Below are 14,695 nucleotides of genomic sequence, written 5' to 3' on the forward strand. Positions count from 1 at the left end.
TCCTCAAGGGAAAACCAGCTCTGTGTGGGTCTGCCACATGCCACAGTGGCAGACCCACATATCCACTGTGGTGATTTAGGAATGGTATTCACGAATTAATTTCTCACACTAATACAAACCACAAGCTTCTCCCCTTCTCCCAATCCCCCTGGTAAGAGAGAAAAAAGAGAGATCCCGAGTTGTGATAAGAACAATTTACAAGAAAACCAATGGAAGCAGAATCTATATTAATAATAAAAGTATACAAAATGAGGGTGGTTTTCATGAAAAAGATGCTCACTGACCAATCCAGCACCTAATGACCCCTGAGACAATGAGTAAAATGGTAGCAGACCACCCACAGATCATCTTTTTCTTCACAAGTACCAGTTACACCCTGCTCCTCGGGAGTGAGAATCCCTTACTTTTGCTCCCTGGCAGTGAAGTGAGCTGTGCAGAATAACAACCTCCACACATCCACATGGGTTCAGCCTCCACCCACTCACAGCTACTGTGGAAAAATTCACTGTCCTGGCCAAAACCAGGGTATCCACCAACACCATCCCATGTGTCATCTCCCACGCTACAGTGTTGATATCTACTCTAGCAGTATCTCTCCAAGGGCTGCAGGGAAATACCTTTTCCACCATGGTCTCCTCCACAGGTTACAGGTGAATATTGTCTCTGGCACCTGCAGTACCTCCCCTCCTCCCTCTTTATTGATTTGGGTATCTGCAGGGCTGTTTCTCCCAATGTTTTACCTTACATTTCACTGTTGTGCAGTGTTTTGACCTTTGTTAAATCTGCTTTTCCAGTGGTGTTTCCATCTTGGCCAAGATGGGTGGAGCTGGCCTAGGGCCTAGCCCTGATAATCCTCACTGAGGTTTCTGGCAGTTGCTTTTCTTTTTTTCTTGTAATTGTTTGGACTTTTTTACACTAACATGTTTATTAATTGCAAGGAATTTAGTCTCTAATCCAGAACATTTTAATAGCAACTGTCTTTAAAAACAAAACAACCTAATCCAAACTCCCCAAAACAATCCAAAATACACAAGCCAAAATTCCTCTGATCCTCAAAGCCACTTAAGTCACTTAAAAAAAAAATTAATTTTCAAACTACAGACATTAATGTAAAAAAAGTACACTACTGTTTCTTAACAAAGGCAATGAGACCTGAAGGAAATCAGGAAATAAGTAAATTAGTAAAGCCAATGGAGCCTGACAAGACACCCTTCTTGATAATCTCCTGTCAGACTGCGAAAAATTCCCTTTTCCCAAGTCTCTTTCATCTCCTGTCTCTGGGGATAATTGCATTTTCAGTGGATTAAAGAAGGAAAAGCAAATGCCTTTGACATTGTATTTATGGCTGTCTCCTGTTTGCAATGAGCTCTGGATATCTGAGGCTTTAGAATTAGTTTGACAGAACATTGCAGGCAATGGAGAGCTGTAGTGCACTTACTAATACACAACTGCAATCCATGACTTCCCGGCTTGTGTTTACTGAAGACAAGCCACTCTATTAGGACCATTCCATTCAGACCATCTCATTGAGTTTATTTTAAGATTCAACACAGCTGCCCATTGCTGTATCCATATGCTGAGAAGTCACTAGCAAGAGGTAGTCCATAAGAGAAATGGCTGGATGATCTTTCAACAACCTTCTTCTCCACTACCTCCCCTCCTCCAAAATCCTTCGTAAGACATAGATTTGGTGGTGCTTTGGGAGAAAGGAACAGAGAAGTAGATTGCATGGCATGTGGAGTGATGTGCAATTAATAGTGTTTTAAATTTAAAAAAAAATGGATTTGCTAAATCTCAAGAAACAGCTTTTTTTTTTTTTTTTTTTTTTTTTTAAACTAGATGGTTTTGAACAGGAACCTTTGGTAACTCAACATGTGTGGCATGTTGAGTTTTTTGATCTGTCCAATCATGGGGGACTGTATACCCACATTAAAAAAAAAATATTCAGTTTTGATCCTCTAGTAGAAAATACTGTGAAGGTCTGGCATTAGCATATTCATGCAATTGTCTTCAAAGGGAATATATATATTATTATATCTTAAAAAGCAGCTGACTTATTCACAAAAATGTATGTCATTTGGCAGAATAGTGAAACTTGGCAGGGGCTGGTGGAGATTGCCAACTAAAGCAGGTTTCTCAGGACCTTGATCAATCAGGTTTGAGTGCTTTTAACAATGGAGAGTTCTCTCTCAGAAATTTATTCCACTGTTTGATGATCCTGCCAGTAAAAAGTAATAGTAAAAGAGAAATTGTTGTTTTAAAATGGAATTGTATGTTCTTCGATTTGCGTCTTGTCCTGTTTGCCACCTCTGAGAAGAGTGTACTTCATTGCTACTCTGCACCACTACATAACAGAAATGGAAATCCAAATCAGTAGCTTTAATTACATGCCCTATATTTAATTTCAGGTGTATACTTTCATGTATTTGTTTTTCACATCATTGAAATGATGACGTTTTGAGACTAACAGAGCATAACAATGTGAAGTGAACCAAAATAGAATAGGCCCTGTGTGAAATTCTTGTCTCTCTGCACCAAACTCTTGAATCCAGCCTGTCTTAACAAATAGCTGGATCACCTGTGTGCCAGGAACTAGCTTAGCACCCTATGCAGTGCAATTGCAGTTTTATAACACAGATCTCTTGTTAATAAGCCCGTCCAGAATTCAAAGCATGCAGGAGAATCATCCAGACTGTTCAGCTGCTCAGGGCTGCTGCTGTTCTGGAAAAACATAGGAGCCTGTGATCAGGTTGTTGATGTGGTCTGCTGTAGGAGAGAGCTTGTTTTACAGTCAGAGAGCAGACCCCCTGTGACAAGAGGTCTAAGCTGAAAAACTGTGCTGGACTCCTATCAACTTTGTGAAGGACAATTTCATGAGGTACCACTGTCTGTGTAAAATGGAGGGGCATGTTTGCTTGTTTGCATGGTATTGGTTCAACAGGTGCTGATGCAGTGACAGCCATGGCATTAAAAATCGACAAAAATCCTGCCGTATTGGTGTCCTGGTTAGTTTTCATTGTCTATTCCCTCATTATACATTCAAAAGTACATCAATTTTTTTTTAATCGCAATTTTTAAGAAAATTTGCAATGTCATGAAAAACATGTTTCTAATGCATAAAATTCCCAATCAGTCAGTTTGACTCATATTTCAAAATATACATAGATACAGTTCAGGCCATTATTTCATGCATACTGTCACAAGATACAATAGCATTATTTACAATCTAAATCTAATTAAAGGGTATGCAGAAATGAGAAAGGGATCAATATCTAATATTTTTTTCTCCATCTGCTTGCCTCATCACTGTTAACATGTCAGAGAAAGCGCCAATAATTTGATCTCATGCATGTGTTTTGTTGCTTTTTCACTGACATACACAAGGTCAGTTGAGATATAGGATGCTCTAAATTCTCTATTTAGTTCCCTAATTAGCTGGTGGTCATGCAACAGCATATTCAAAAATATGACAGAAAATATAAATAAAACTGTAAATATAAATATAAATGTATTTCCAACACTAAGTGTGGAATATCTTTAAATAAAAATACAGCTTTGATTTCAAGCACAGAAGTATCACCTGAATATCTGGGGAAAAGTTGGACAGTTCAGACATTAAATACTTGTTGGATGTTTTACATTAAAGACACCTAAAAACCGTCATTTTTATAATAAATTTATATTAATGTAGTTTTACAATAAATCTAGACAAACCCCAGTAGAAATCTTCCTGTAGCACAGCAGGGAGTTTATTGAGGAGACAGGAATGTAATCTTTATTGCTCAGAAAACTTGCAGTTGACAGTCTTGAGAGTGGTAATTAAACTTTCCTTCATGCTAATGTGCACTTTTGTTAGACTGAGCTCTTATTCCAACTGGGCAGAGGCTTGTATGATTTTTTCATGTTAAAATGCTATTAAGGATGACTTGTGATCATACAGAAACAAGAAATATTATGTGCTGTAAAGTTATTTCCCCCCATTTGCATTTCCTCCTGTTCCTTCAGTTTGAATGGCATCCTGATTCCAGACTGTCAATGGTTCCATTTGCTCACTGTTAAAGTCTTCACTTTTTTCAACACAACAGAGCAAATTTGTTGAATGAGATGCAATGTTTACTGAGAATTAAAAATGTCTCTGGAGGGCAGGAGGTTTGCAAAGAAATGGAAAAAATATATGGAAACCAACTGAATGTTGTAGAAGCTGGCTGACTGTGCCTAAAATGTCTAAGACTTCAGATGAATTGTTCTGAAAAGGGAAGGGATTTCATTCTTCACTTTAGAGTTCCCTTGAATCATTAAAACCAGAATTAAATGCTTGTCATAGTGAAGATCTACACTGAACACAGGAGTAGCACTAAAAATGGTCTGCCAAACTTTCTGTGGTAAACAATCCATGAAAGGCAAAAGAACACAAATAAGGTGAAGATCAATATAAAAATGTAGAAGTATATGGAAAATTAATCAATCTGTTTTCACTGTAGCCTCATCTACCCATGAGTTTGTAATGGGTATGAAATAATAAAATGCACCATTTGACTTTATTTTCTTGTAACCCTGGCCTTCAACAAAAATCTTATAACAACTTATTTGCAAACCTATTTTATCCTCCATGGAGTGTTTTTACAATAATTCCAGGTAACTGCATGTTTTATTTTTAATATTTCCTACTCTTATACTGAGCTCAAATCTATAGTCTTAGAAAAGGTGAGTATGTACACACCTTATGCTTTTTTCCCCAAATATCTATGGAACATACTGGTTAAATGAATACTTTACAGCCTTGGTGGAATTTTTATTAAAAAAAATAGTAGATATTGACATTTTATAAAATTTTGTTCTTGTTATATCTCAATTTCTGAAAACAAATAAAAATCACTCAAATAATGCTACACTGAAATAAATTGTGTTTAATTAAAACTTTTATGGACGTAGCCTTAAATATGGTAACTGAATTAAACTTTAAAATTTAAATACATGGAAAGAAAATTAAACATTCACACTGTTAATATAATGTGAGTGTTGATGTATGTGAAATCAGTGGTATAAAACTGGAAGAAATAAGTAAAAATAGGAACCATATTATATGGCAAGTATATAAAAGAATTACAAGATAATGGGGAGAGAAATGTCTAGTGGGAAATTACTCATAGGTAACATTTGTCTTACCTAAATTTATATGCCTAAAAGTTAAGCGTCTTGAGTAGGATTTTTTGCCTTGGCTTTTTAACTGCCTCAAGCACAGGCAACTTTTTTCATACCTTCCCATATAGTTTGTGGAGAACTTGTGAGTACTCTTAATAATGTTCTGAGAGCAATTTACCTTCTCCCAAGGGAGACACAAGCATTTGGCCCTCTGAACAACTTATAAATCATGAATTTAATTTTTGTTGACTTATGAGAGATTAAAAACCTATATATGTAGCTGCTTGTATTCTATTTTACTAAAACTAGGCCACAATTTTCCCATATTATAAGTTGTTTATAACCCTTTTACAGCCAATAAATCATCTGTAGAAGATAAGTTATATATTCTGGTGTAGGATATGTGCCAACAGTCAGAGAAATTATACAGGAAGCATAAATGTGCAATTGAAATCAGATATCTTGCTTGCATTATTTGTACTTCTGAATTTCAAGATTGGTAGGTGAAAGAAAGCAGGACAATTCTCCTCTGCATTGGAGTGTCTCAATTTTCACAAGTATTCACTTTGCTTTATAAGGTAAAACCTTATGACTCTCTGTTTTACTTTCCCAACTAGTCTTCTTTAAATTGTTAAATGGATGATATAAAATCTATAAAATATAGAAAGTAATCCATGACTGTTAATTCCTACAGTATTTGAGGTTTTTAAAGCATTGTAAGATGAAGTGTACTTTTGTACTCATGAAATTCATGAGGCACTGGAGAAGATACATTGTATACAATACTAATTTTATCCATCAAGCAGTTCAATTATGGGAGAAAAAAGGGTAGTATTCTATAGAGATTCTGTAACTCCTGTTGATCTCAGAGGGGCTGAAGGTGACTGATTTGTTTAACTTTAGACCCACAAACCTGGGCTTTAGGATTTTTCTTTGCTTTTTTACTTTAAATGTTCTAGTAAAAGTTTTTCCATAGAATTCTGAAGGTGAAGGATGGATTTCTGAGCAGCATGCACACGTGCATGCACACACGCATACAAGCCCCAAACTCAGCCTTGTGAAAATCCCCTGTTTTGCTCTTATAAATTACTTGCATAAGAATCATGGTGGGATAATAGCTTAGAGTGTGAGGATACCACAGAACTACTCCACCCTGAATTATGAAGTGTCTTTTTTTTGCCTTCAAAATGTTACTTTTCCAGTGTTATAATAGCAACAGAACATACCTAGGGGGCCAGATCCTGAAAATATTTACATGTGTTATAGAACTTCAGAAGCATTGCTGACTTCAACAGAAATGCTTTCAAAATTGAGCAATTGCTAAGACCTAACCTGGATAAGAATTCAACAGTTGATCATGAAAAAGACAAACATCTAGTTTGACAAAAATTACCTCTTCCCACTCTCTATTTCCAGTCAGCTGTTGAGCCATAATGTATCTAGCCAACAGGAATGACATTTTTTAAATTGTGTGTTACTGAGTGAAATGAGGTAAATTTGAAATATGTTGGACACAACACTGGACTTCACCATAACAGTCTTCCGTAAGTTCCTATTCCTTCATTCCTTCTCAAAGCAGTGGAAAAAAGTCCCACAGACAACTAAAGATGTTAGCCTTTCACTTTCATGGTCAGTGGCTTACATGGGAATTCTTTGTGCAAATGCATTGTATAATCAAATGTATAATCTATGATTCAAACAGAAACATATAAAACAATCCCCCCTCTCCATGAGTATTAAATAGAAATGTAAATCAGAGCCTTCTGAATCAAATAATTTCTGAGCTTCTCTTTTTGAAGACTGAAATAAATGAGCATGAGGTCAAAAGCTTCACTAAGGTGAAACTAAGGTGGTGATTTGAGAATAATTTATTGTGTAAAAGAGTAAATAGTCAAACAATGTTAATTATAACACTGTTAAAAGCTGAAATGCCTAAATTTAAATAATTTAGAAGTTATGTGATAGATATTAAATGCCTCTGAAAAGGAAAAATGCTGTAGGCAATAGTTCCTAATAAGTCTAGTTTAGTTAATTATTGCCTGAAGCATTTCTGAACTAATTATTTACCTCCAAAGTGGGTTCCATGTTTTCAGCATTGAAGTGCCAGATATTGATTTTCTTTAATTGTCAGGGTATAGTACTAGACAGACCACACAAAGCTGAAGGTTAAGCCATTTATAGAAAGTGATAGCCACGTCCTCCAGTGTCGCACACTGCGTCAGTGTGAAAGGGAGACCAAGGCCCTGAAGCTCGACACTTTCAGGGAAAAGGATTATTTGTCTCTGTCATCTGCCCTTTATGGTTCATTTAACATCTTAGATAGCCTGTGTAAATTAAGTGTGTTTAGTAGCTGCCCAACTTCCAACTCAAAGAGACTGTTCTGCTCAGTGGGGGAACTGGAGTATTCTATCCTAGTTAACAAGATGTACATGGCTCAACAAATAATGGACATTGAATTATTTGTTAACCTGTGTTACCATAGATGGCTTAAAAATTAGTTCATGATGCTTTTTGTATGCACACTTTTCCCCCCACTCCTTTTTCAGTGAGTGAATATAAATATTTCACAAAGGTTATTCATTTGAATTTCCCAGTAGGATCTGGGTGCTTAGAGAATTTTTACCTATCTGGATGGATGTAGTTTTCTTTGGCTGTAATTTAGGATGCTTGAAATATTATGAGTCCCAGCATACTTGAAATCATCATCACCTTTATAGCTCATCAAACCACATCCGTGGACAAACATTTGCCAAAAGGCTAGAGCTATTCCAGCCTACTGCGACACAAAACTAATACAAAACATAATAAATGCCTCTTAATTCATTCCAGCAGTGCCACCTCTGCCCATTTGAATTCATAAATAGAAAGAAAACCTTTTTCTTCTTTTGAATTCTCTGTCATTTGTTGCATTTTTCTTTGGTTCTTCGGTTTCCTCTTTCAATTTTTCTCTTACCTGGTGATTAACTTGTGCTTAATCTTTTCTCGTTCATGCTCTTAATTTTTTTCTGATTAGATATCTATTAATTTCTATGTCTTACTGTTCTTGACACTTTGCCCATCTCTTGCTTAAGCTCAAGGACACCTACAGGAATAAAGTGGCATACCTTATTTGGGAGCAAGGGTTGTCCCTGTAGCGAACAGTGTGAGACAAACCACCAGGAGATGACTTGGTTCTTAGGTGGGGTAAATTGCCTTCTGAGGGTTCCCATCTCTAATTTGTTTTTCTGTGCAGGGAGCCTAGAGTGACTGATGGTCCTAACTTAGCAGGCTATCTCAAGTTAAGTGGAATGAATCCAGATCTTGTTCATCTCACATTTTTTTCTTGTTATAGACTTTTTTTTTCCTTTTCCCCCCTTTTTTTTCTTTTGCCTTCTTCTGTATTGCCTCCTTCACTTATATTGGTCCTGATGGGCTCAGACTGCAGAAACCCATAATAGCCCACAAGCCCAAACTGGGCACCATATTCAATGAACTGAGGTTTCTTCAGTTTCTATGGAGAAAGACAGACTCAGAACAATTCAAATCACAGATTACAATGACTGCATCTATTTGCTGGTTGCATATATAAACACTAAAGTACTTGTGATTATGGTTTAAGCAGACTATTTTGATGTGATTAATTCCCACCCAATTTGTAATGGGTATGTAAAGAATATTACATATTCTCTTCGGGTCTATTAAAATGGAAATTTGTTGAAGAAAATATATCTAATCTCTATCATTTGAGTTTTAACTAGTTCCACTCTTAAAGGGAAAAAAAAAATCTATATAATGAATATAGAGATAGTGTATTTACAAATAAAAAAATAATTGCTACAAATAAAAAATCTAAATAAATACTCTAAGATGCATTTCCTTGCTAAAGACATGATATTTGAAATAAAAAAGAAACATGACATGTTTTATATAATATTTTGCTTACATGTTAACTAATATATTATTGTTATTACTATTATTACTATTACTACTACTATTAATATTAATATTAATATTAATATTAATATTAATATTCCTCATAAACTCATTTAATTACTGGTTTTCTTTCCCCATCATCTTGGAGCAAAACCTGTTGAAGGAGATTCCTATTAAAAAATATTAGCTTTACTAACCATATATATAGATATATCCCACCCCTCAGATTGCTTTTTCGTTTTAGTGCTGATAATAATTGAACCACTTTTTTTCTTTTGATCATTTCAGAACTTTTTAAATGAAGCAGACACATAGTAAAGAGAAAAACACTGCATCTGCATGAAAACAGTCATTCATTCTTTCCCATTCCTTTAAATTGGGAAGTACAGCTACATTTTATGCTCATAGCACTACAACAAAATTGGTTTTTTTACAGTTGTCAGTTATCTGTTCTTTAGAATAGAAAATGATGAAAAGTATATATTTGTCTGTTCTATCTGGGGTATAAAATATGTTTATGTGAAAAAATGTGCTATGTATAAAGCAGGCTGAACTTCAACCCAAACCTCAAAACCTGTTTTGAAAAACTTTGGTTTTAGTTCTAATTTTACATTTGAATCTGGGGTCCATCTTGACTTTATGTGCAGGCGTTTGAGTAAATGGAAATCTAAATACTACTATATGCTGAAATTACAGCATTTTAGAAAATGTTGAATCTCTTTAGTGGCAAACAATAGTGTCTTTCTTCCACAACTTCTGGAAATTTAAATTAAAAACAATAAAATGTTTTTTAAGCATCATCTTTATTGCCTTATGAAGAATGTTCACTATTCTTAGGTAACCATTATCACCATGAAAAAGCAGATTGCAGGGCCTCTGATCTGTCCTACAAAATGTATGAATTTCTTTTCAAAGTTAAATTCAATGTAAATTCATCTTCTTTTTTTAATGTATTCAAGCCTGTTGATTTTTATTCTCTTTCACTTAGGTACCCACTACATTCACTTACAATATCAGGACTAAAAATTTGGCATGCTCTATTGCAAAGTGATGATATAATTGCAGAAATTGTTCTCATGAAAAGGGTTGTTTATATAGTACTGAAACAAAGGTGCTTTCTCTCTCAACTGAAATGTTTCAGATAACCTTAGGAGCTTCAGTCTCATGGTAATTGACTTTTCCTCTAAATACTTCTAAAGACTACTCATTGTTCTATTTCCTCATATACCAGCTAAAAAAGGCATTCAGAAATGTCTCACATTGTCAGTGTATGCAAACTACAGTAGATATGACATGGTGCCTATCAAGTCTGCTAGGTGCATATTGTTGAGAGAATAGACTTTTTTTTTTTTTCATATAGTATAAAACAATATATAAAATCCTCTTTCTTGAGCTCTGAGCAATCATTTTTAGGAAATGATACTAAGAAACATAAAGAGTCGCCACAGGTACTGTCTTAGAGAAAGATTTTATCCTAGTTGTTATCAGATTTCAGCAAAAGTATTCAGATGAATATAAAAATGAATTATTATAAAATGAATAATAAAATTAATTATATATTTACATGAATATATAAAATACCCTAAACGAACCAAGTAAGCTTCAGTGTTTTCTTGGATTATTAATTTTCCGTTACCGAGTAGTGCACAATGTGCAAAGTGTTTGGATTTGGCTCTCTGTTTTCATGCTGATTTGTGCGTGGGTAGTGAAGGCAGGTTTTAATTTAGAATCAAGAGTAACAAAGTGAATATGAACAACCAAGAGATTAACCAATGGCAGCAGTAGTTCAGCAAAAAAAACAAACTGAAGTGAAACAATCATGAGTTGCTCACCAACAGTTTGGGTCCAGGAAAGGAAGCAACATCTGAGTTATATGTCACAAATATTCAAAACATGAGTATCTGAAGGCAAAATACCTCATTCCACCCCCAAATATTCTGCTATCTTTCTCTGATGTTTTATGAGGCATGTCCACAAATGATTTCAAAATTGTTGCTTTTTAGATCTCTGTATTGATTATTCTTCTCAGAAACTACCTGAATTTTTTGGATAAAATTCTTTTTCCAGCACTGTCTTCCTTTAACTATGTAACAGTTGGGCACTTCATTTCTGTTGTTGTTTTGTTTTGTTTTAAATTTAAAATATTAGTATTAATTTTTAATGAAATAGGTGTTTGGGATTTAATACATAATGTTCAAAATTGTCTCCACTAATATCCTCTAATTCTCAAGAGCTACAGTTTAAAAGACAGAAAACATTTTATATAATGTGGGCTAACACTGTCAAAAATTTTTTAAAAATTGGTAGTTCATAAATTCAATATTAAATGTTAGATCAACAGTACCTGAAATAGATATTCAAACTAAAAATTCAAAGCTGAATGTTAAACTTCCTTTCCCCACATTTTCTTGTCTACTCTTCTATTTGTTATCTAATTTAATTTCCATTTAATAGCACAACAGCAGTAAGAAGACTATATCTTAAAGTGTTACTTTAAAAATAAAATACAATTCGACACTTTAAGGCTTCCCCTTGTCTCACTTTCCAGTGCCCATCTTATTTTACAGGAACTAAGAAGAAGCGATTTCTTCTTCTATCACTGGGTGGCGTCCGATTAACTGCTGAAATCTGCTGCCTGTTTCATCTTCCCCAACAGCCCGCAGTCTCAAACGTTCCGGGGTCTTCGAGGTGCTTTTCCACAGACAAAATAACCAGAGCAGGACTAAGACAAGAAACAGAGATTTTTTTTTTCCCCCCTTTCTTTATAAATATACACAATGTAAAGGCAAAGAGGTAAAATCTTTCTAACCTTCATGCATATTTAGGAGATCTCTATGGAAATAAATTGGGAAGAGATGAATGCCATTATTCTAGTTATGAAGCTTTCTCTTTAAACTATTTTATTGAATATGTGTATGTAGTGTGATGCTACTATGATAAGGCTCCAAAATATTAACTTTGTAAATAGTCAGATTGAATTCTCAAGTGTAATCAGGGAAATATAATGACATTTTATAAATTTGTTTATTAGATATTTGTAACATTAAAAGCTGCTGACCTGAAAGATCCAAAGAACTCTGAAGGCTCCTGTTCGTTAATGTCGTTCTTGGCATGCAAATTTTTTGCCTAATTATTTTAGAACTTATTTTAGTTCTCCTTAGATATATGTTTACCTTTGGAAATTACACAAATAAATTCTTTGGGAGATGGGGAATGATATTCTTGCATTTGTGATTGTTCTTGATTGTTCTTCTGTTACTGAATGTGGTTGATTGACCTCAGCCAGCTGTCAGATACCCACCTGGCTGCTGTCTCACTCCCCCTCCTCAACAGGACAGGACACAAGATAAAAAAAAAAAAACCTTGTAGGTCAAGGAAAAGACATGAGGACCACTTACCAATTTCTGTCATGTACAAAACAGACTTGGCTTGGGAAAACAAATTTAATTTCTTGACTATTAAAAAATACTTGGATGGTGAGAAAAAAGGACAAAATTAAAAAAACACATTCAGTTTTCCCAGATTCACCTTCACTCCTTCATTCCTAACTCCTCTATCTGCTCTGCTGTCCCCTCAAGCAGCACAACACGGGTGGGAGGGGAATGATCAGTTCCTCTCTGCTGCTCGCAATACATTGTGGTGTATCTTAGACCAACAGTTTGATTGTGAGTGAAGTCAAGATTTGGTCAACAGGGGAACTTACACATTCTCGTGTTTCCTTAGGGAGTCAAAACCACTGGCCAATTTAGTGCATTATACTTCAATTATGCTTATCTGTTCTACTCTGCTCTCTGCAGTTGAGTAATTCAGTATCACAATGCAATGCAATAGAGATTTAATATATACATGATGTTTATTTCACTATTATCTCCTTAAGGTATTTATATGATATATGTATATTAGACTTGTTCCCATGAATTTCATTCCACATTTTAAGCAAAGCCAAAATAAAAATAAGACCATATCAATACAGTGCACTATTTAAGCCTTTTAGATTCAGCTCTAAACTATCTCCTGGGTTAGTACAGCTCCATGACAAGATGTCTGCTCTGGTCTTGAAAGCTATATATTCCCATTAAGCTGCTACTGAGGATAATTAAAGCTATTGTGATATAAGAAGAAAGACTTGCTGTAACAAAAGGTGTGATCATACATTCTTCAAAGTATTATTTGACAGGGGAAGAGTATAGAAACCATAAATGTTAGTCTCCAGAAATGAAGTTAAATTTATGTATAAAATAATTTTGGGAACAAAAATGTTTCACTACTTGTTTTAAAACAGGTATTCACAAAATAACAATAGGAAAAGCAGATCTGTGTTTTTGTAATTATGTGCCATCTCATCCGTGGCACAGAACATTTGTTAACAAAACAGTCCCTTGCACTGTGTGCTCAATAGCAGAGTCTTTATATGTGTAATCAGCTGTATAAAGCAATGAGAAGTGAATTCCTAAACACTGAACTACCAAGATACGTCTGGAAAATTACATGAAACTACATAATGGGGTGTGCAAACATGCCTTCTTGCACACACTCAGCTCATTTCACCTGGGTAGGGGAGTTAACACCATAGCTGGCCTTATTAGCACGTATTCTGAGAGCTGATGAGCTCAAGCTAATACTGGGCATAAGCTGGATGAGCTTCAGAGATATTCTAATTTGTGAATACTCTTTCATGTATACTACCTTCAAGGAGGTGATCTTAAAGTCAAGATTCTCAAAGTAAATAATTAAATGTGCTTTTCCAGGTTCCTTAAAAACCTGTGTCAGACTAGTTATAGGGAGACACTACCTCGAAGAAATGCTGAAGATGAATGAAATGTTATAAATATTACTTAGGCACAATGCAACAATTCTCCAAATCCATTAGAATTATCTGTCTTTTCAGTTGTCTGAGAAAAAAAATCTTAGAGCACTCTAAAAGCATCATTTGATTTACAGCTATGCAATCATTGTGTTCTATATATGTCATAGGATCCATAGATCTGAAGAGTATTGCAAATGCTTTGTACTATATGCATACCTTGAAGGCCTATGCCAAAAATATAGCTTTTATCTGTTCAAAATGTATATATGTGAAAACTAAATGTATATGTACTTACTTTCCCCATGCTTTCTTCACTAGAAGTACATAAAGAGATGTGAGAGAATGCAGTCTTGCTACATGTTACAAAATGTGCTCTTCATAATGATTTGTTGAATTTTATGTTCTAATTCTTGTGGGTATAAATAACATGAAGATTTAAGAACAAATGTTGCATGAAAATAATCTATAATATCTATCACTCCCGGCTTAGATCTGTTTGAAATTAATAAGAATAACATAAGGTCATAAAAGAAAGAGTATTCTTGAACAACTATATATATTTCTCTTTTTTAAATAGGTCTGCTATGAAGTGAAGGATAGTAGTGTATTATATAGTCTTTGTACTGTAACCCCTCATTGCAATGGAGCTTTCATGTTTCACCAATTTTGTTCTATGGATCTTTGTATCATTTCCTTTTCTCCTTGCGTTAAGTCTTGTTCTTTCACAGCTTTAAGTGAATTCAGTGTCTCACACCTTCATGCCATCATTCTTAGTAGAAACCACTGGTCTTTTATTCCTGAAGCTTTGTCCTGCTTTGTCCTTGGTACAATCTC

At 34.8% G+C, this 14,695-nt stretch overlaps 1 protein-coding gene across 15 annotated transcripts in view; it reads left to right on the forward strand.

Moving 5' to 3' along the window:
- TAFA5 (TAFA chemokine like family member 5) overlaps window positions 1-14,695 on the forward strand; it is a 466,608-nt gene that overhangs the window by 404,706 nt on the left and 47,207 nt on the right. Inside the window, exon 6 of one of the 15 annotated variants that reach the window (XM_064422130.1) lies at window positions 11,622-12,271. The exons of the other annotated variants lie outside the window; for them this stretch is intronic. Coding sequence (XP_064278200.1) covers window positions 11,622-11,672 — 51 coding nt within the window. The 3' untranslated portion in view covers window positions 11,673-12,271. Of the gene's footprint in view, window positions 1-11,621; window positions 12,272-14,695 lie in introns of those variants that run through there. 15 annotated transcript variants of the gene reach the window in all.

This window comes from Passer domesticus, chromosome 5 (genome assembly GCF_036417665.1).
Source record: "Passer domesticus isolate bPasDom1 chromosome 5, bPasDom1.hap1, whole genome shotgun sequence".
Taxonomy (NCBI): domain Eukaryota; kingdom Metazoa; phylum Chordata; class Aves; order Passeriformes; family Passeridae; genus Passer; species Passer domesticus.